The sequence below is a fragment of the Nicotiana tabacum genome, chromosome 2 (assembly GCF_000715075.1).
Source record: "Nicotiana tabacum cultivar K326 chromosome 2, ASM71507v2, whole genome shotgun sequence".
In the NCBI taxonomy this organism is placed as follows: domain Eukaryota; kingdom Viridiplantae; phylum Streptophyta; class Magnoliopsida; order Solanales; family Solanaceae; genus Nicotiana; species Nicotiana tabacum.
This window is the reverse complement of record NC_134081.1, coordinates 69802558-69823201: the sequence shown is the minus strand read 5'-3', so window position 1 is coordinate 69823201 and position 20644 is coordinate 69802558. Positions and strand designations below refer to the sequence as shown.

General features: G+C 38.9%; 1 protein-coding gene across 2 annotated transcripts; it reads left to right on the top strand.

The window, feature by feature from the left end:
* Positions 1 to 5147: 5147 nt before the first annotated feature.
* On the top strand, positions 5148 to 20267 carry LOC107775928 (uncharacterized protein At4g06598-like). 2 transcript variants are annotated; one of them, XM_075224445.1, is made up of 5 exons: positions 5148 to 5409; positions 7873 to 8612; positions 11864 to 11939; positions 12043 to 12169; positions 19621 to 20267. In XM_075224445.1, exons 2-5 carry the CDS (start codon positions 7891 to 7893, stop codon positions 19809 to 19811), a joined length of 1116 nt encoding a protein of 371 aa, XP_075080546.1. In that variant the 5' UTR covers positions 5148 to 5409; positions 7873 to 7890; the 3' UTR covers positions 19812 to 20267. The 2 variants fall into 2 exon arrangements, with proteins under 2 accessions (XP_075080546.1, XP_075080549.1); XM_075224448.1 differs by having other exon boundaries at positions 5261 to 5409; positions 7870 to 8612.
* Positions 20268 to 20644: the final 377 nt, after the last annotated feature.

The window sequence follows — 20644 nt, the reverse complement described above, 5'->3', positions numbered from 1 at the left end:
TTGTTGTCGACCCTCTGCGTTGTTTGATTTGCGGGAGCACGAGGAGCAACTGGACCTCGTCTATTCGCGTTGTTGAAAGCACCCGACAACGCCTGCCTCAATTCCGTCATGACCTGATCTTGTCGTGAGAGTTGTCCCATAATTGCCTTTTGTTGCTCCCTCAAGATCCTTACAGTTTCAACGACATGCTCGTCTTCAGCATCATCAGGAGTTGCCTCTCGAACATGTCGTGGATAATTCCCGCCATGAACCTACGTGGCCTCATCCCCTCGTTGCGGGTATTATTGATTGAATCTTCATGCTGAGGCTGATTTCCCTGGGCCTCAATGTTGTCTGCGATGTTGACATCATTATGTGCTATTTTAATGATTTTTGCTAAGAACAAATAATTAAACAAGTTAGTAATAGATGCAAGGATCAATTCAATTACAAAACTGTCTAAGCCCCACGGTGGGCGCCAAACTGTTTATCCGTAAAATGGTACAATTGAATTTATACATGGTTTATAGACAAATGGATCGATTTGATCCTAAAATGATAAATAAATTAGACAAAAAAGTAACACTTAATGTTGAAGTCGAGATAATACAGTAGAAATCTTGATTCCAGGAGCAGAGCTTCCGTAGGCAGTAATAACAGTATAAAATAAGCAAGAAGGTAAAATATTATTGAGTTTTGAACTGAATATAGTTGTAGAGCTCACTATTTATAGTTGCACCTAGGGAACAAGGTCTAGGATCAAGATCCTTTTAAATGACAATTATGAGAGCCATTGAAAAATGTGTAACGGTAGGCAGTGAATGTTATATTTTCTGTAACGGACCGTGCACTTAACTATGGAATATTTTCCATTAAATGTTACCAGGTGACATGTATTTAATTTGCCTTTATGAATATCATTCTCTTCGGTAACAAGTGAGATCGTTGCCTTCAGATCTGGTTGTCTTATGTCTTCAGTTCCACGTGTCACTTTATCATGCGATTATTTAATATGAATATATTTTACTCTATACAAAATTACAAATACATAGTCGGAACTTCCCTTTACTTGAGTTGTAGAATCCTAAGGAGAGATTGGTAGGTTGGTAAAGAGGGGACCATGTGACAGCTCTCTCCAAATTCCACAAACTATATTTGAGGCTATAAAACTCACTGTTTCCATAAACTATGGATACTTATTTTATTCACATAATTGAAGTATTGAACTGAACTAATACAATTCTTGTATTATAGTCGTCTAAAGTTTTTTTTTTTTTATAATCTTTGAAGCTAATAAAAAAATTAGTGATATTGTAAAGTACTTCTCATCATATTAGACTTTGTGACTCATAAGAATTATACTAGGTACTTAGTTATGTGCTTTAGTTGACATAAAGAAAACTATAATATGTATTTCTTGGCATGTACTGTTAACACGAACTGCATATATTAAAGGAGTTTAAATTTTGCTAACACGTGAATAATTTGTTGAAGTTGGTCAAATTACTTTTATCAAGTAAATATTTTACAAAATGAGCTATTAAAACTTAATTCTTTTAAGAATGCACTATTATTGGAAGACATGATGTGGTAGTATAGTAATAGCTGTAAAGATTCTGTCACAACTCACTACAACATTAGCTAGTGAGTTATGAGCCATCCTCGTCGTATATGATTGAGACAATTCTTGACAACAGTAATACTACTTTAACTAGTGGCACAATCTTTCCTTCATAATATCCCAGAAGGAAAAAACAAATCTCATTAATATATTAATTAATACCATGAAAAACTGAAAAAATCAAGAAATTCCATTAGTTATTAAATCGGAAAAAATTCCTCGACAACATAATAGTGTTCGGATCAGCTTGCACTTACCTTGATTATTTAATTAGGTATTGCAATTTTCTATCAGTACAAATATTGAGTGATTCTGTCCATCAAAACTTAGTGGCATTTGGACATAAGAATTGTAAATTTTCAAAAAAAAAAGTGATTTTTTTTCAAGTGAAAATGGTATTTGACAATTAGAGTTGTGTCTGGACATGATTATAATTTTGGGTTGTTTTTAAATTTTTGTGAGTGATCTGAGTGAAAATTTTAAAAAATAGCTTTTTGGAGTTTTTCAAATTTTCAAAAAAATTCAAAATTCATCTTCAAGTGAAAATTGAAAAATTTATGGCCAAACACTGATTTCGAAAAAAATAAATTTTTTTTTTAAAAAAGTAAAAATTTCTTATGTCCAAACGGGCTCTTAGTCAGGTGGGAAGAAATTACCTAGTATTCTTTTGTCTCCATTGAGATTTGAACTTGAGATATGGTAAGAAAATGAATCACGGGTCCAACTTAAGCCCAAAAGTTAGCCCACGGAGTGTTAATTGCCCAAGACGGTATTAAGGAGACCAAAGACTCATACCACCTTATATGGGATAAATGGCACCTCCTCACCTGGAGAAATTCAAAAATAGCCAAATTTACAAGTGGTCATTCAAAAATAGCTACGCTTTCAAAAGTCATCGAAATTTAGCCACTTTTTCATGTAAAGATAAATCTGAACGAAAGCACTGTTCAAAATTCGAAAAATACTCCAGCATAATACACTGAAGTTTGGAGTTCCGGTATACTTTACTGGAACTCCAGTATATTATACTGGAGCCAGCAAAGTATACCGGTCCAGCATAATATACTGGAAGTTCATACACAGGTGCACTGAACTCCAGTATATTATGCTGGACCGCTCTCTGTTGCAGCAAAATAGTGACTATTTTTCAATGACTTGACAAACGCTGGCTATTTTTGAATGACCAATTCGAAAACTGGCTACCCCGTGCTATTTTAACCTCCTCTCCTCACAAGTCCAAGACCGAACACTTAGGCATGAACAAGATCGGTGCCCAATATTGAATAAATAATGAATTGGGTTGGACATGGCTATAATACTATGATAAGAAAATGGGACCTTTTTGTATATATACAAACTTTTAAACTTATTTACCCGGTTTATCTAAATTTTTCTTTTTATAAAACTAAAGTTTTTTTTACAAAATATATACAAATCCGGTCAAAAATCCAATTTATCTATAACTTAAATACAATTTTTTTTGTACATAATCTGGTAAAAAATTATAGTTTACATACAATCTATATACAACTTGTATACAATTACGTAAGTTATATATATATTTTGTATACCGTTTTTACACTCGGCATGCTAAATATATACAATTTGTTTATGTCATCTTCTTCGAATTTTAATATGAAATTCCAACCAAAACCACCTCGAATCTTCATCAAATTCTCTCAAAATTGAGATATAAACTCCAAAAAATATTCTCAATCATTTGCAATAACACCCAATCCAAACAAATAACAATTTTACATATTTCGATCTTCGAATTCAAAGTATCTAAGCTTTCTAATGACTATCAATATAGTTTAACTTTAAGCTCATGTATACTTGATCAACTTTAGTTTAGTTTCAGTTACACCGTCAGTTTTATTTTAGTTCCAAATGCCACTTATGTAGACAATATCTTGTTTATTCATCTAAAAAAAAGTTATGGTAGCCCATTTGTATTTGTGCTTCATATTGTGTATTCTATGCTTTGAACCAATTGATTCATTTTTCTTCACCATTTCTCAAAGTTCTGAGCATGTTCATCTGCAAAAGCTTAATTGAAGAGGAACTGAGAAAGAAATATCTATACAGAGAAGAAAAATAGAGAAGAATGAAGCCTAAAATGGGTAAAATTGGAGTCTAATATTTTTTTTTGTACATAAGTGATAAATTATATATGCTAATATAATTAAGTAATTACCTCTTTATGAGGGTAAATAAGTTTATAATGTAGTATAGATAGGTCAAAATTCCTAGAAAATAGATATTTGGACCTAACTCAACCTCAAAAGTTAGCTCAAGAGCGTGAATTGTCCAAAATTAATCAATTGACATTACTTTAGTTCCAAATTGGTTCGATGCAATTCTTTGTGTGCGTCTGTTTCTACAGTCAGACCTCTATATAACAACATCTTCATATAACAATCATTCACTATAAAATCCAAATTTTCCTCATAACCAAATTTTTATATTATATTTTACCTCTATATAACAACCTTTTACCTATAAAAGCAACATCCATCTTTACAGCAATATGCTCTTTGTAAAATTACCCCTCTATAATATCCACGTAGAATCTCTAATAAGATTACCAATAATAAATTTAAATATTATGACCTCAACCTACTGCTACTTGGACCGAGATAAAAGATTCAACTATTAACCTCTTAGATTGCCTTCAAGGGAAAGCTATTAGGTATTCTTTTGCTGAAAGTTTGGACACAATTTTTGCTAATTCAAACGTAATATAGTTGGTAAGAGACCGAAATCTATGAAACATACTACAATTACGAAGTTTTTCCCTTAATCTTGAAATAATTTAATCTTTTAGTAGCTGTATAATATACGCTTTAGAGTTTATATCTTTATACATTTAGTTACGAATTTATTACTAATGCGTTATCTTTCTTTAATATTTAATTAGTATTACATATATTTTGAGTATTTATATTTGAACAATTTTTTTAAATCTTTTATACGTAACATAAAAACAAAATTGATTTTTGAATAATTTTTGTGTATAACAACCAAAATATATTTAACATCAAACGCTATTATAGGTGTATAACAACCATTCACTATAAAAGTAAAAAAATATCGAAACAAATGATCCTGTTATAAAAAAGTTTGACTGTATATTTGTTTATTATTCTATTATTCAGAGCATTTTGTGTAATAAGGACTCGTTTGATTACAAGGATGAGGAATTCCGGAACAAAATATATAATTTTTCTATTTCGCATTTGGTAAATCTTGGGATTAGCAATTCGAAAAATGTTTAAACCAAAACAGAAAGAATCGGATGTGAAAGAATCATATTGTAGTATTATTTTTACGCATTTTATGTGGGATAATAACCTCTGAATTACTAAGCTCGAGATTAGAACAACAAAATAGTAACACATTTGCTCTTCTCCAAATATTTTTTAAGAAAATCAAAGTTAAAATTGGAAGTAAAAGTATAACCATTAAATAGTTTCTATCAATTATTTAATACTCATATTATAATTTCAGTATAATTTGTTGGCAAACCAATTGATCCTCGAAAATAGAAGTAGGGACTTTTACACGCATATCGAAGAATATAATGGGGATGAGACCGTAAAGACCACCAAAAGTAATAAAAAGCCATCTCATTTTGGGTTGTCTTTCAAGTTTCAACATGAGACGTGAAGGAGTAATAAAGTAAAGATAGATTTGCAAAACAATAAGAAGAAAGGGATTAGCAGCAATTGCAGTGAGCTTCAAATTTTATTGAATCTTCCATTTTTCACATCGCCCCTTGAGATCTTCATTATCAATTTAGCTCATTGGTATAATTCTCTTCATATCTTCTTTAGTTGCCTTAATTATTTATTTATTTATTTAAGAAATCGTCTCTTTGGTAGCTGGAAATGGTAGGCCAATTAAGTGTTGAAGAATTAGAAGGAAGAAAAAGAGAGAGAAAATTAGTTGAGTGTTTTACCTTTTTGTTTGATCATTTGCATTTCCAGATGAGAAAAATTAAATTAAGAGAAACAAATTATTATGTTAAGCCTGAGATTTGGGGGAAAATATTTTCCTTCTTTACTTTACTTTGTTTTCCTAATTGCCCAATCAGTGGTTGTAAAATTATTTCTTTTTTACTCGTTAAGATATTTAACATGAAAGTAAGCTCTGATTGTGTGTGTATATGAGGTTGATTACTCCCTCTATCCCAATTTATGTGATGCACTTTACTTCTTAGTTTGTCCCAAAACTAATAGTATTGCCTTTCTATATTTAGAAACAATTTAACTTTAAACTTTCCATTTTACTCTTAATGAGAACCACAAGTATTTATTACTTGTTTTACACTACAAATTTCAAAAGTCTTTTTTCTTTCTTAGACTCCGTACTCACTCAAAGTGCATCATATAAAATGGGACGGAGTGAGTAATAGTTTGGAATGATTTAACATGGGTTCTGCCATTGTTTTTTAGTAGTCTTTTTTGTTTATTTAGAGATTTGTATGTCAGTGCAGGAATAAGTGTGAGATTTAGATTTTTGAGTAGTGGAATGAAATATGCCCAAATTTAATAGAATGGGTATTGATGATTCATATTGTGCTTCACAATTATTCTAGGGTTGACGCTTAGGATTAGTTGTCGTTGGTTACACATGGGGTTCCGACGATAAACGGATATAGTCACTTGGTGAGGAGAGATTTATCCTGAAGTGCCTGCAGAGAGGTAGCAAAGCTACAGTTAACCTTTTGAGTGTCTTAAAATGCAGTTTGAGTTATCCTGGCTGGAATATTTTTTCCGCTGATTTAATAGTTTTGAAATGCGTACCCAAACAGATAATGTTGACGAAAGCCTTATTCTCCTGCTTTGTGTGGTTCTACTTCTTAGATGGAAACTGGTTTCACAAGCTCTGCGAACGATGCTGGGCTTTGATTTATATCCTTGAACTTGGATGCCTGGAGCTACTTGTTTGTAGTGATCTAGAAATACAAACATACACTAGCTTGATTGACACGTATTGTGTTCTTTCAAACATGTAGCAAAGTTTTACTTTGCTTACTGCTAAAGCTAGAGGAGATGCACTTTCAATCTAATTCTCTAAATGAAATCCATGCTATTTGCTCCTAAGCTGAACAAAAGCTTGTAATATGATTCCTTGGAGATTCATCCAGAATTTGTACCTGTCCACCAACATGTTTTGATCACTGCCAACATGATGCTAGTGAAGTACAGAAGCTAGAGCTTCAAAACAATGTCCAATTCTAATCCGTTGAAGTTTCTTCTTACAGACCCCAAGTCAGGCCTATACTTCTATGTTTTCCATAAAACAGCATTACCAAAGAAAAGCATAGCTTCCTATTACAAAGTTAGGAAATGGTTTTTTACTCCATTTGAAGATGGTGGGAAATTATGTATTCTTCTTTCACTTGTTATTGATTTTTTATTGTGGGTCCTTTTCCCTAAAATGATGGCGTAAATTTATTATGAAATGCATGTACATATAGCCGCGACCAGATAGATTAGACTTTGATTTGTAGCGAACATAATGTTCTGATGAATTTTTGGATTTCCACATGCTCTACGCATTTAATCCCCTTTCCTCTGAACAATGAAGATAAAAGAAAAAAATTGCACATAGAAGAAGATGGCAGTTCTTCCTTGGATTTTGTATCTATCTGTTTTGAGTGCTTTTGCAAATTTAAGTTGAGCATCCATTCTGTTTATCTGTTTTGAGTGCATTTGCAAAGTTGAGGTGAGCTTACCCTCTGTTGGTGATAAACATGCTCCTTACCTTCTCTTCCTCCCCTTTCGTTCACTCTTAGCATCTTTAAATTAAATGTCCACGATCCATTTGTTCCATATCCTGATATCCTCTTTGATCACCTGCTGCAGAGGCAAACTAGCTTTTCCAATTTTTGTGTGAATCTTTTATTCCATGATTGGGTGTGTTCTATTCATTTGGTAGACATGAATGTGCAGAATGATTGGCAATGGCTCTTGTTTCTTTATCTCCTCTTTGTATTGGGCTGGTAAACTGACTTATGTTGATCGTTTATTAGCATAGAAAATTTCAGATTTCCTGGTGATACTTTGCCTCGTGCTAAATGGGATTTCTTACAGGATAGCTTGCTGTTGTAGTGTTAGATTCTTTTTCCAACGGACTGTTTACTTGCTTACATTTTTTTTGGGATGGGTTACAATAAGTTGCTTCTAATCTATCTAGCATAATATGGAGACAATTATTTCCTTTCTTTCTTTTCACATATGTACAATTATTTCATTGTTTAGCAGGGATCTTGTGTTCTTTGCATGGCAAATTCCAAGGGGGCATCTAGCATGAGAAATATGGTGTACAATGGAAAGAGCTCTTTACTGCCTCCTAAAAGTCCGTTTCCTAGCATATCTCCCTCGTATGTTGATTATGTCCCTAGTTCTGCTGTCACCCAAAAAGGCATTTCAAAATCTAGAGATGGTTCACACCATCAGCGCACTTCTTCTGAAAGTTGTCTTATAGAGGAGCAACCATCTTGGTTGGATGATCTTCTTAACGAGCCGGAAACTCCAGTACGCAGAGGTGGCCATCGACGTTCATCTAGTGACTCCTTTACATATCATGATGCTGCTAACATTGCAAACTTAGATTACATAGCTCAAGATGATAACAAATTCAGAAATTTAACTCCTGTCCCTTCCTGGGGATCCCAAGACTTTGATTATTACAAAGATGCTCGGCATGCCACATTTCATGTTGATCAAAACTTCTCAAACCGACAAAAGAATAGGGCAAGGGATGCTTCTCCAAATGCAATACAACATCCCCGTGGCCGGCCCCCTTTTAGGGAAAATGTCAAGACTCACAGCTTGGGAGCATCATGTCCTCCACAAGAAGGAGAGAGGCCCAAATCTGCAGGAAGCGACAAGCAGGATTTAGTTGAATCTGTCTCTCCTAATCCAGTGGGATCAGGTGAAAAAAAGGATTCTTCTCACAGCAAGAGTTCTGCATCAGAAAGTGACACGAAACGTGCAAAGCAGTAAGTGTAACTCTCTCAGCAACCCCAAAGGAAATAGCTGTGAAGTGAATAAACATATTTTCTGTATGTTGAAATTTGAAAGAAGACATAGTTCCTGTAGCAGTTACTGTTTATAGTATAGTTCTTGGTTTCTCTTTTCATGGTTTGTCTATCATTCCTTTTTCTTTTTGTTGCATGCCCATACTATCAGTTTACTGGATGTTTTGGTTAGTTGGAGGCTTATAACCAGGATAGCTGAAAACCAAATGGGATTTTAATTTTCATTAATAAGTAATTTAGCATGTTTTTTTTTTCTTCTGAATCTCTGCAGCCACAATAAGTAGTACTATGATTCTGTGTTATTTACCTTCTAAAACTTTAATGATATTGTACACTGAACAGGATACCGGCCTACAGCAAAAGTGTAGGGTAGTCTATGCTCTTTGAATTTTTCAAGGGATGCCTATGGTGTTCAAATCCTATCGATCCATAGATGTTGACAAAAATAGGTGATTTAACTTCTAACAACAAATTGATTTTTATGCTACAGGAAGGATATATATGTCAGGAACATTTCTTCTTCCTTTTATCTTAACTTACTTGACCTTGTCTTTTTCACTCCTCCTGAATTTCACGGACCCCTTTTCCTAAACGTAAACTTTCCCACCTTCAACAGTTCATTATAATGCATAGACGGTAACTTTTTTTTTATTCTATAGAAAAAGTAATTGTATTAGATCTGCAGCTCTAAGGAAAAGGAAGTGCTGGAATATGTACTATTTAGCAAAAGAAAAAAGTGAACAGTTAAATTTGATCTGTTGGATCGAATTTGCTTTTGCCTTCAAAGCATTTGGTGTTCCTTTCCTTCCGTCCGGTCCCCCAAATATTAGCTGGAATGGTAATCCACCAAAATGACTTCTTTTTCTCCCTTTTTCCCCTGTTCCAGCACTGAAGTAATTGTATGAGAGTTCTGGGCATCACCCAATGTTCAGATAGATTTGTCATAGTTGAGCAGTTACATTACGATTTAAAAAGAGGTGATTTACACTTTCAGCTTCCTTTCCACATAAATGAAACCTGCTACACAAAATGGTGCCCCTTTTTGGAGATTGTCTTCTGTCAAATATGCCTTCTTTGTCACCAACCAAGAGAAACAAGCCACTTTGAAGGGGCTTTTGTTTTCCGATTCTGTGCAATGCAAAGGCAGTAATTAATATCACTTTTTACATTAGTGATTTATACTTGACAAATTACCCTACTATTGATGCGTTTCAATTCTTTTTAGCACCTTTCTTGCTAACTTCGACGTATCAACTTACCCAAAACATTTTCTTAAACTTCGCACGAATCAAATGGCCATCTGCCGTCTAATTTGATAGAGATGGAGCACTTTGATTTTTAGGTGCGGAAGAATATGTTCTTTTTCTTGAATAGGTAAGTGAACATTATTTCAAAAGTAGAGCAGCCTGGCACTAGGATAGTACAAAGGCAGTACACTGGTTAGGAATCCTTCATTACAAAAAAAACCAAAAAGGAAGGAACCCTGCTGTACAAAAACCTATTCCTGTAAAGATTCTATGAAATCTAGCATATGCTATTTTCATTCTTTACATCCTGTAGATTGTCAACAACCATAAACATTTGTATTTCAGCTTCTGTACAGTATCTATCTTCTCTTCGAAATTTCTAGCATTCCTCTCTTTCCATATAACCCAACAGACACTAACAGGCACCGTGTTCTATATCTTCCTCAGTGGTTTTCTGATTCCCCTGGAAGCCCAGTGGTTGAGTAACTGTTTAATATATATGGCATGAGGAATTGCATCCTGAATAAGTACTAAAAGAAAAGCAACCAAATCTGGTTAACAACTGGGCAATGCAAAAAGAGGTGGTTGCAGCTTTCCACCTTGCTGTTACACATAAAGCACCTGTTGCATATCGTCATTCCCCTTCTCTGTAGGTTGCAATGAGTGAGGCATGTGTCGTGAGTGACCAGCCACATAAAACAACTGATTTTGTAAGGTGCTTTAGATTTCTGTAACTGTTTACATGGCCAACTGTAGAGCTGTCTCCCTCATTGTTGGTTGCCTTGTGGCAAAACTTAACAGAGAGACCATAGTTCTGCGTTGTCCATACAACAAAATCCTCAACTTCTGCGTTTGAGAGATACATTCTCTAAGTCGTTCAGAGAGAGCCATTCTGGGTATTTCCCAATCAGAGCAATTTCTCCTAAAACTTATACACCAGGAGCTCCCATTCGAGCACTGTGGGGCATAGCTTCCTGCATTGTTCGTGAAACCATAAAGATCATGATACATGATCTTTAATGGTGTGGGTCCTATCCAAGCATCATGCCAAAACCATATATTCCTTCCGTTACCAATCTTAACCTTTTTATGCGATTCAAAAGCAGCCCATAAGATGCATATATGCTTCCATAAGCCTAAACCATGAGAAATCTGTACGGGACCTGAATACATAGGCTTTAATCACCATCTTTTCTAGTAATCACTCTTGTCCACTAGCTCCTTGCTTCTCTGCCATATCTCCACAACCATTTCATAATTAAGCTACTATTGTGCACTTTCAAGTGCCCAGCCCCCTATTTCTTTTATACATCAACACCCTGTCCCACTTTACCAGGTGAAAAGTTCTCTTTTCTTTGCTTCCCTTCCACAAAAAGTTCCTCCTGATCTTATCCAACTTTGTCCTCACATTCACTGGCAGAAGAAATAGACATAAGATAGGCTGGAAGAGAATCAAGTACACTCTTGATAAGAATTACCCTACCTCCCAGGACCCCAAGGGTGTGGCCCAGTGGTCAAGGAAGTGGGTTAAGAACCATGAGTCTTAGGTTCAAATCCTAGCGGAGGCAAAAACACTTGGTGATTTTATCCCATTTGTCCAAGTTTTGGTGGACAGAGTTAGCAGGTATCCCGTGAATTTAGTTGAGTTGCGTGTAAGCTGGCCCGGACACCATGATTATCAAAAAAAGAAAAAAAATCACCCTACCTCCCAGTGATAGGTACTGCCTTTTCCATGTAGCAAGTCTCTTTTCCCATCTCTCTTCGATTTTTTGCCACACTTGTTTTGACTAAATTATTTTTCCACTTGTTGTGGAAGAATATGTTTTGTCTACAACTTATCCTCTTTTATTATAGGATATGCCAACTGATTCACTTATCTACTATTCGTGTCATTAGTTGGATATTGTTTGGATTTTATTTAACATATAGTGAAGTTTACTAAAGACAAGGTGCCATGTAATGCAGACAGTTTGCTCAACGATCGCGAGTTCGGAAGCTTCAATACATATCTGAGCTGGAAAGAAATGTACAAGCTCTGCAGGTGTGTTTTCACAGACGCTTTAAGTAATATACTCTTTGAAATGGCTGTATGATGCATGTTGTATTTTGTTAAAAATGTTGATCTGGTCATTACTAATTTCCAGGCTGAAGGTTCTGAAGTGTCCGCTGAGCTTGAATTCCTTAACCAGCAGAGCCTTATTCTAAGCATGGAGAATAAAGCCTTAAAGCAGCGCTTAGAAAATTTAGCTCAAGAACAGCTGATAAAGTATTGTAAGTTTCTTCTTTATCTGTCATACTTTATTGTTGTATCTGCTATTTCCAGCGCTTGAAGTGGTATTAAAAAGTTGAATATGCAGCACAGATATAATGAGTCTAAACCTGCATAGTTGGAAATTAGGGTTATCTTGAAAGAATTATCACATCACATGAATGGTGTTCTAATGGGGAATAAAAATCTCGACGTAAGTAAGGTCGGTTTGAAGATGAGCTGGGAAACTGGGTTAGGTTTTCCTAAAACTGGAAGCACATTGTGTTGAGCAATGTTTGGTCTCATTAGCAAATTGCTTGTTTTCTAGGAGAAATGGGGACAACTTGTGTAATTCCAGAAAGCATCATTTTTTTTTGTGTGCAAAAAAGATATCCTTGAAATCTGCAATTTCTATGAATTTATGATTTTGTCTAGCTTTTAGAGCTGTGTATGCAGTTCAATCTATTAATTTATGATTTTGTCTAGCTCCTTTGGAGCTGTGTGTACAGTAGGCAGTAGCATACATTGTTCTTACCTAAGTTGCTCCGACACGACAGTTTAGGTGCCGCACCTGTGTATGGGTGTGGGTATGGAATCCGTACCGGATCTGGTCAAATAATTTTGGGTACTTTGACCACGACGGACGGAAAAATTCGAGATAAGATACAATTTGATTTCCAAAATCAGAACCAAAACTAGGGTAAATTTGAAGAAAATAGCATACCTTATCTGGGAAATCAATCCTTTACTTATCTACAACTTGAGAATAAAAAAGAAATCCACACTTTAAAAGCTATATGTAAGTTTTCCACAAAATTTCTCATAATTTAGAGAGATTTTTATATTTTTATTTTATTGAATTATTTTTAGTCGTATCCTCGCACCCGTATCCGTACTAGGATCCATATCCCTGAATCTTAGAATTTACATCTCGAAGGATTCGACCTCTAGATCCGTACCCGTGTCCGAGCAATTGAGGTTCTTACTACATATTCTTTTTGAAAGGATATACGTCTGTTTGTTACAAAGGCTGTTTTGACTTTTAATTAGTTAAAAATGATATTGGAATTAATAACTAATAAAAAATATAAGAGATATAGGAACTGATTCAACCCAAACTTGTGCTTCCTAGGATAGGACCAAAGTTATTATCTGCTCTTCCAATGGATAGCGGGACTATGTCAAAGTTTCTTATAGAACAAAGGCAAAATACGTAAGTTTACCACCTGAATTATGGACCAAATCCCTGTTACACACTTTCTGTCATGGGTTGCTTTCCATCATCGACCCATGACCCCTTGGACGTGCCCCGTGGCGTCCCGGCAAGCCTCCCAACGCCTAGCGCCACGGTCGGCCCCGTGGTCTCGGCAGCGCCAAGTGACAAGCGAGCATGCGCCTTTGTCGCCCCACCGATAATCAGTGCCAGCGCCCAGCGGCTGGCGAATGCCATCGGCGCCGCGCGCACCGACAATGCCGCGCGCGCAGACCCAATGCCAAGCACCAGCGCCCCGCCGCTGGCAGATCCAAATAGTGCCGCGCGCGCCCACAACAATGCGCGCGCAAACCCTGATGCTCAAGACAAAGTTGCTACCATCGGACTTGCTTCCATAGAAGACTAAGTCCTTTTCATTGAAATTATAGAGTAGTTTTACTTCATTCATTTTCAGTGTGCTTCTACAGCTTTCTTAGGTCAACTCATGTAACTTTGGTTTATTTTTTTTTAAGCATTATTAAGGGGACCAAAGCATTCAAACATTCAAGCATTCAAATAATTCTCTGTACTGGTGTCTCTCCCCCCCGACACCACATTGCATCTTGTAATAGCTTTCATCATCATCAATACAATCATCAGCTTTCATCATCAATTGCTCATTTTCCGCTGCTCAATTGCTCACGACATTGGTTTTTCCGTACGACACTGACAATCTAGTCTAGCGTACGGCGAGGACCTCAGTTGGCGCATAGCAACCGCACTGACATCGGTTGCTTAGCCTTACGTCGCCCTTCCAAGGAACTTCAGGAAGGCGCCGCGTAACAGTTGGTATCAGAGCCTAGGCTCGACATCGGACGAGGGAACTCATTGCCATCATCATCACCATTTCTGACCATGGTGAATTACGGGGATCGCATCACGACCCTAGAAGAGACGGTTGACGCATTACGGCCCATCGTGCATACGTTGCCTGATCTAAAGACCAGCCTAGTGCAAACGTTGGACGACCTGAACCGCAAAATGCGGCAGGCCGAAGTTGACATAGCAAACATCAGTCAAGACTCTGAGGAAGACCGGCAAACGGCTGCCGTCGAGGCAACCAAAATTCATGGCCAATTCGAGGACCTCCAACAGGAGCGTGCCGAGGATTTAGCCCATCGGGAACTAGAGGCAGACTGACTGACCGTCATGCAGCAAACCATAGACAACTTGACAGGCCAGCTCAATGTTGTCAATGCTGCCCTTCAAAGCCTGCTCAAAGGAGGCGAAAACCACATCAGGGGTGCCATGAACATTGCCCCCATGCCACAAAAGCTGAAAATTCCGGAGCCCAAGCCATACAACGGAGCCCGGGATGCTAAAGAAGTGGAAAACTTCATCTTCGACATCGAACAATATTTCGACGCCGTTGGACAGTTGGAGGAATCCAAGAAGGTAGCAACTGCTGCCATGTATCTTCAAGGCGATGCAAAACTCTGGTGGCGAGTCAAATACGAAGCCATCAGGGCCGGTGAAGATACTCTCCAGACATGGGCAGAACTGAAGGCCGCCATACGCCTGCAGTTCTTCTCCGAAAACGTGGAATACAATGCACGGAGAAAGTTGCGCGAACTCCGCCACACCAGGTCGGTGCGGGACTACGTGCGTGAATTCTCCGCACTCATGCTAAACATACGGGATATAGGGGACAAAGACAAACTGTTCGCATTCATAGAAGGTTTGAAACCTCATGCTCGTATGGAGCTGCAAAGACAACGGGTAGATACCCTGCCCAAGGCCATTCAAGCTGCAGAGTGCCTTGGGGATTACTAGTTGGAAACTCAGAAGGATAGGCCCCAGCCGCCTGTCCGAGGGGGATGCAACGGGAGCCAACCTAGCAACGGTGGCCCCAACAGAAACGGAGGAGATCGAGGTGCATCCAAATCTAAGACTCCTTCCTCAAGCAGCAACACTGCTGCATCAGTCAACAACAATCAGGGGAGAAAGCCCCCATCAGAATGCCGTCATTGCGGCGGGGAACATTGGAACAATCAATGCCCCAGTACACAAATCAATGCTCAACAAACTGTTGACGACGATGAGTCAGATCAGGACGGCTCAGCCGACGAAGAACAGGTATGGGCCTTCAACGCATTTGTTGGCTCCATTCATGATACCTTGGCGGGAACCAGTACTGGCAACCCCAAGAAGAAGGCATTCCCAATCGACAAGAAAGGGAAAGGAAAGGCGGACGAGAGGCCTCCCACATCATAAAAGAGGACCTTAATGTTCGTTGACATGAAAGTAAACGGCAGACCTATTCGGGCATTGATAGACACGGGTGCTAGCCACAACTACCTGGCCTCAACTCAGGTACAACGCCTCGGTCTAGCAGTGCAAAAATGCAAAGGTCGTGTCAAGGCTATCAACTCTCCATCTCAGCAAGTGAGTGGAATAGCCAAAGAAGCGCCAATCCAGCTTGGCCCATACAAGGGAATATTCGACCTACGCATAGCTATCATCGATGACTTCGAACTGATAGTGGGATTGGAATTCCTCAGGCAGACCAACACCATCCCGGTACCATATGCCAACATGCTCCTAATGATGGGAGACAACGGGGCCAAACCCCACACCATACCATGTATATCCAAGAAGATGGCCGCTGGAAACATCACGGCCATGCAGTTTAAGGAGGGAACCAATAGACCTGAACCCACGGTTCCGGCTGCCCTCAACATCATCAAACAGACATCACATCATCGGGGACCAACAGCTCATGGCGCCCCTCATTGTGTGAAGACTTGGCAAGCATTCCAAAAGGACAAGTCGGATCACTCAGCACAAGCGGGACTCTTGGAGCCGCTACCTGTCCCACAGAGACCTTGGGAAAGCATTTCCCTGAATTTCATCACAGGATTACCCAAGGTCGGAAATCATGCAACCATCATGGTGGTAGTAGACCAATTTTCCAAGTATGCTACCTTCATCGCAGCCCCACAGAACATATCGGCAGAAGATACAACTCGACTCTTCTTCTCTCATGTTGTCAAACATTGGGGTATGCCCAGCAACATCATTAGTGACTGCGACCCACGCTTCACTAGCAAGTTTTGGACCCAACTCTTCAGTTGCCTCGGATCCAAATTGAGTTACAACTCAAACCATCATCATCAGCAAACATATGATCAAACAGACCGGTTCAATGACATGCTGGAGGAATATCTCCGCCAATTTGCAACCGGGTCACAAACACATTGGGTGAAGCTTCTGGATGCTGCTCAGCTGTGTTTCAATTCACAAAAGTGCGCCCATACAAACAAAAGCGCTTTTGAAATTGTTACCGGACAGCAACCGCTACTCCCACAAAATGTGAATGCACCAAACATGCCATCATCTCATCGAGCTGCCAGTTTCTCGACAGAATGGGAGCAAACTTTGAAGATAGTGCAGAGCTATCTTGTCAAAGCACAGGAGAGGGCAACGAGGTATGCCGAACAAAACCGTCGCTTTGTCCAACATCAAGCAGGGGACAAAGTGATGGTAAGAACCCCGAGGCGGAACTTATTTGCAAAGAGGACCCAAGATCCTCGCCTATTGCAAAGCTACATCGGGCCTTTTTCCATTGAAAGGCGCATCGGGAAATCCACATACAAGCTGAACACACCAGCCCGGTGGAAAATCCATCCAGTCTTCCATGTCAGCCGCCTCCAACCATTTCAGAAATACATGGAAGATCATTCAGAAAGACATCTCACAACACCGAGGGGAACAGACCTCCCAGCCAACAAGAGCCTGACCAATCATCATCATCCGGCAGGTAAGGCTCCGAGGACGTCGCCAACTCAGGTGGGGGAGAATGTCATGGGCTGCTTTCCATCATCGACCCATGACCCCTTGGACGCGCCCCGTGGCGTCCTGGCAAGCCTCCTAACGCCTAGCGCCACGGTCGGCCCCGTGGTCTCGGCAGCGCCAAGTGACAAGCGCGCATGCGCCTCTGTCGCCCTACCGATAATCAGTGCGAGCGCCCAGCGGCTGGCGAATGCCATCAGCGCCGTGCGCACCGACAATGCCGCGCGCGCAGACCCAATGCCAAGCACCAGTGCCCCGCCGCTGGCAGATCCAAATAGTGCCACGCGCGCCCACAGCAATGCGCGCGCAGACCCTGATGCTCAAGACAAAGTTGCTGCCATCGGACTTGCTTCCATAGAAGACTAAGTCCTTTTCATTGTAATTATAGAGTAGTTTTACTTCATTCATTTTCAGTGTACTTCTATAACTTTCTTAAGTCAAGTCATGTAACTTTGGTTTATTTTTTTTAAGCATTATTAAGGGGGACCAAAGCATTCAAACATTCAAGCATTCAAACAATTCTCTGTACTGGTGTCTCTCCCCCGACACCGCATTGCATCTTGTAATAGCTTTCATCATCATCAATACAATCATCAGCTTTCATCATCAATTGCTCATTTTCCGCTGCCCAATTGCTCACGACATTGGTTTTCCCGTACGGCACTGACAATCTAGTCTAGCGTACGGCGAGGACCTCAGTTGGCGCATAGCAACCGCACTGACATCGGTTGCTTAGCCTTACGTCGCCCTTCCAAGGAACTTCAGGAAGGCGCCGCGTAACATTTCTAACGGTGAAAATTATCATACACACAACCTTTCAAAAGTGTGTCTATGACTCACCACTCTGCTTAGCTGGCACTCGCGTGTTATACACATATAAAGGGCGAGTGAACTCAAAAATTACTTAGGAAAAAAAAAACCTTAAAACTTTAACTCGGGTTTGAACTCATAAGAACTCAACAATGGAAGTTCAGAATTCCTCCTCAAATCAGTCCATTCAAATGTTTTTATGCTCAAGGAATTAGTTCTTAATCAATTCCAAGCAGCAAATAATCTACATAAGTTTTAGATCTCAGATTCGCATTAAAAAATTGTGGTGTTGTTGAGATAAACAATTGAATTGTAAAAACTGTTTGGGATGAGATTTGGGTGGAGTAATGTTCAAACCACCATTGCCGGCAAAGCTTTGAAGGTTGAAGTCGGAATTACATTTGCATATGAAATTTCGAGTTAGTTGCATATGAACTATCCTCACTTTGCTTCTTCAATTAACCATCCTCTTCCAATGCCTTCTTTGGCTTGCTCTTGAAAGCCTTGTAATCAATCTCAGATGGCAGAAGACATCCTCGACAATCAAGAACAAAGAAACTTTTATTGTCCCTAACATCTATATCTTGTGAAGTGGCAGCTAAGTTGCTCGGACTCTCCAAAAATGTTGCTGCATCCGTGTCGGATCCTCCAAAAATACACTATTTTTGGAGAATCCGACAAGTACCTGGCGGCATCTTTTGAGAGTCCGAGCAACATAGAGTGGCAGAACTCTCTGAGAACAATTATCAAACACTTGGTCTGCACTATTGCCCAAATACTCCGAATAGTCAGTAGTTGTCAAAAGAAAAAGCAAATAACAATTCTCAGTAGAGCACTCATGGACCACCATGATTTCGTAATGCTCCTGCTCCATGGTCGAGAATCTTTCAGTTTCAGATGAAATTATATGAGAATGTGGAGCGACGGTGAAGGAAGAAGAGGGTAGATGTGTAATTAAGTAATTTTTTTTAAGTTAAGGACACATGTCGCAATCCTATTGGTGTGTGGCATAGACATGTTTTGTGAAAATTGGTCAAGTACAGTGGTGTGACATAGACATACTTTTTAAAGGTTGATCGTGTAAAATTGATTTTGGCCGTCAGAAAGTGTGTAACAGGGATTTGGTCCATAGTTCGGGTGGCAAAATATGTATTTTGCCTAGAACAAAACAAAAAGATTTTTCTACTGCAAAATTATCGTTGGGTTTTAGATGCTGTTTAGAAGGGGATTCCCTCTTTTGTGCTTCAGCCCTTCAACATTAAAACTTTAACCTTTGGAAGGAAAGAAAGCAACAAAGGAGAAGTGGTCACCATGCTTTTATCATTATTGAATAATGAGGTATTGAGGTTATAAGTTTATAGATTACTGTGGATCTCTGCTCCAAGGACAGAATCTACCTTCACAAAGAAACTCAAGTAATCAAACTTAAACTTTTCTAGAGCCTAATTTTTTTCTTCATCACGGCTGAGGAACTTTTGTAGTTCGATTAGCTATGTAGTTCAAAGAAAAACTGTTCTGCTTTGGGGATGGTGGTGACCAGAAAGCTGCTATTGTTGATACAGTAGAACGTTCGTTTTATTAACTTCTCGGGAAACTAAACCCTGTAAATGTTCTGTGCAGTGGAGCATGAAGTACTGGAAAAAGAAAGAGGAAGACTACGAGCATTGTACCAGCAGCAGCAACTGCCACAGTCGCAGCAGCAACAGCAATCATCTTCCAGCCATCGACGCACGACAAGTAGGGATCTTGATCAGCAATTTGCAGACCTGTCTTTGAAACACAAAGAGGGTTTTGGCCAACTTCACATGTGACTGTGACCGTAGCTGGGACTTTGATCACATCTGACTCTCCCTCAGCTGATTTTGCCTGGCCAGTGACAAAATTATACTATTTTTATTGTTCTAGATAAGAAAGAGCTCCTGCCGTCCTTGTACTTTCTCTCAACGGCTTTGCCTCTTTCACCTTCTGGCGGTGATTCTAATTTCTGTATTGTTATGTACCCTCAGCTTTGTTAAGCAAGTGATCTTTTTATTTGCACCTGGTGGTCAATGCTAGGAATAGCATTTGTGGCAGTTGGCTCACCTGAGGTGGTTAATTCCGGCATGATTTCTCCTTTGTATGTTTAAATTCATTAGTTTCTCATCAGCTTTCTATGTTGTAACATTTCCCTGCTATTGGTTCCACCATTTTTACCTTGGGTACATTTTCATGAATATTGACTTGTAAGCATTAATATAGAGCTCCATCAGCTCATTATTTCCTTCTTATTTAAGCTATGGAAGCATTCTGTTTTCCCAATTATCAATATTACTGCACAACAAAACCAAACATACTCTTTTATTTTGCTTCAGGCATCTGGCATGCTAAACTCATGGGTCCAACTAATCAGGGTTCATGCGGCGTAAGGGGGTAAAGCAGAGGCGGATTTAGGATTTTAAGATCATGGGTGCACCGTTAAAAGAAAGGAGAAAAAAAAGTATTACGTGGGACTCAATCTTGGAGTCCGGAACCAAAGTGTGGTCTTTTTGGACTCAAACGAAAAAAATAGGTGGAAAAAAAACTGACTACCATTTTATATATAGCGCGGTTATTCACCGCGCTATACCTTCCTATCTCACCAATAATTCATCTGTACTTTACTGAC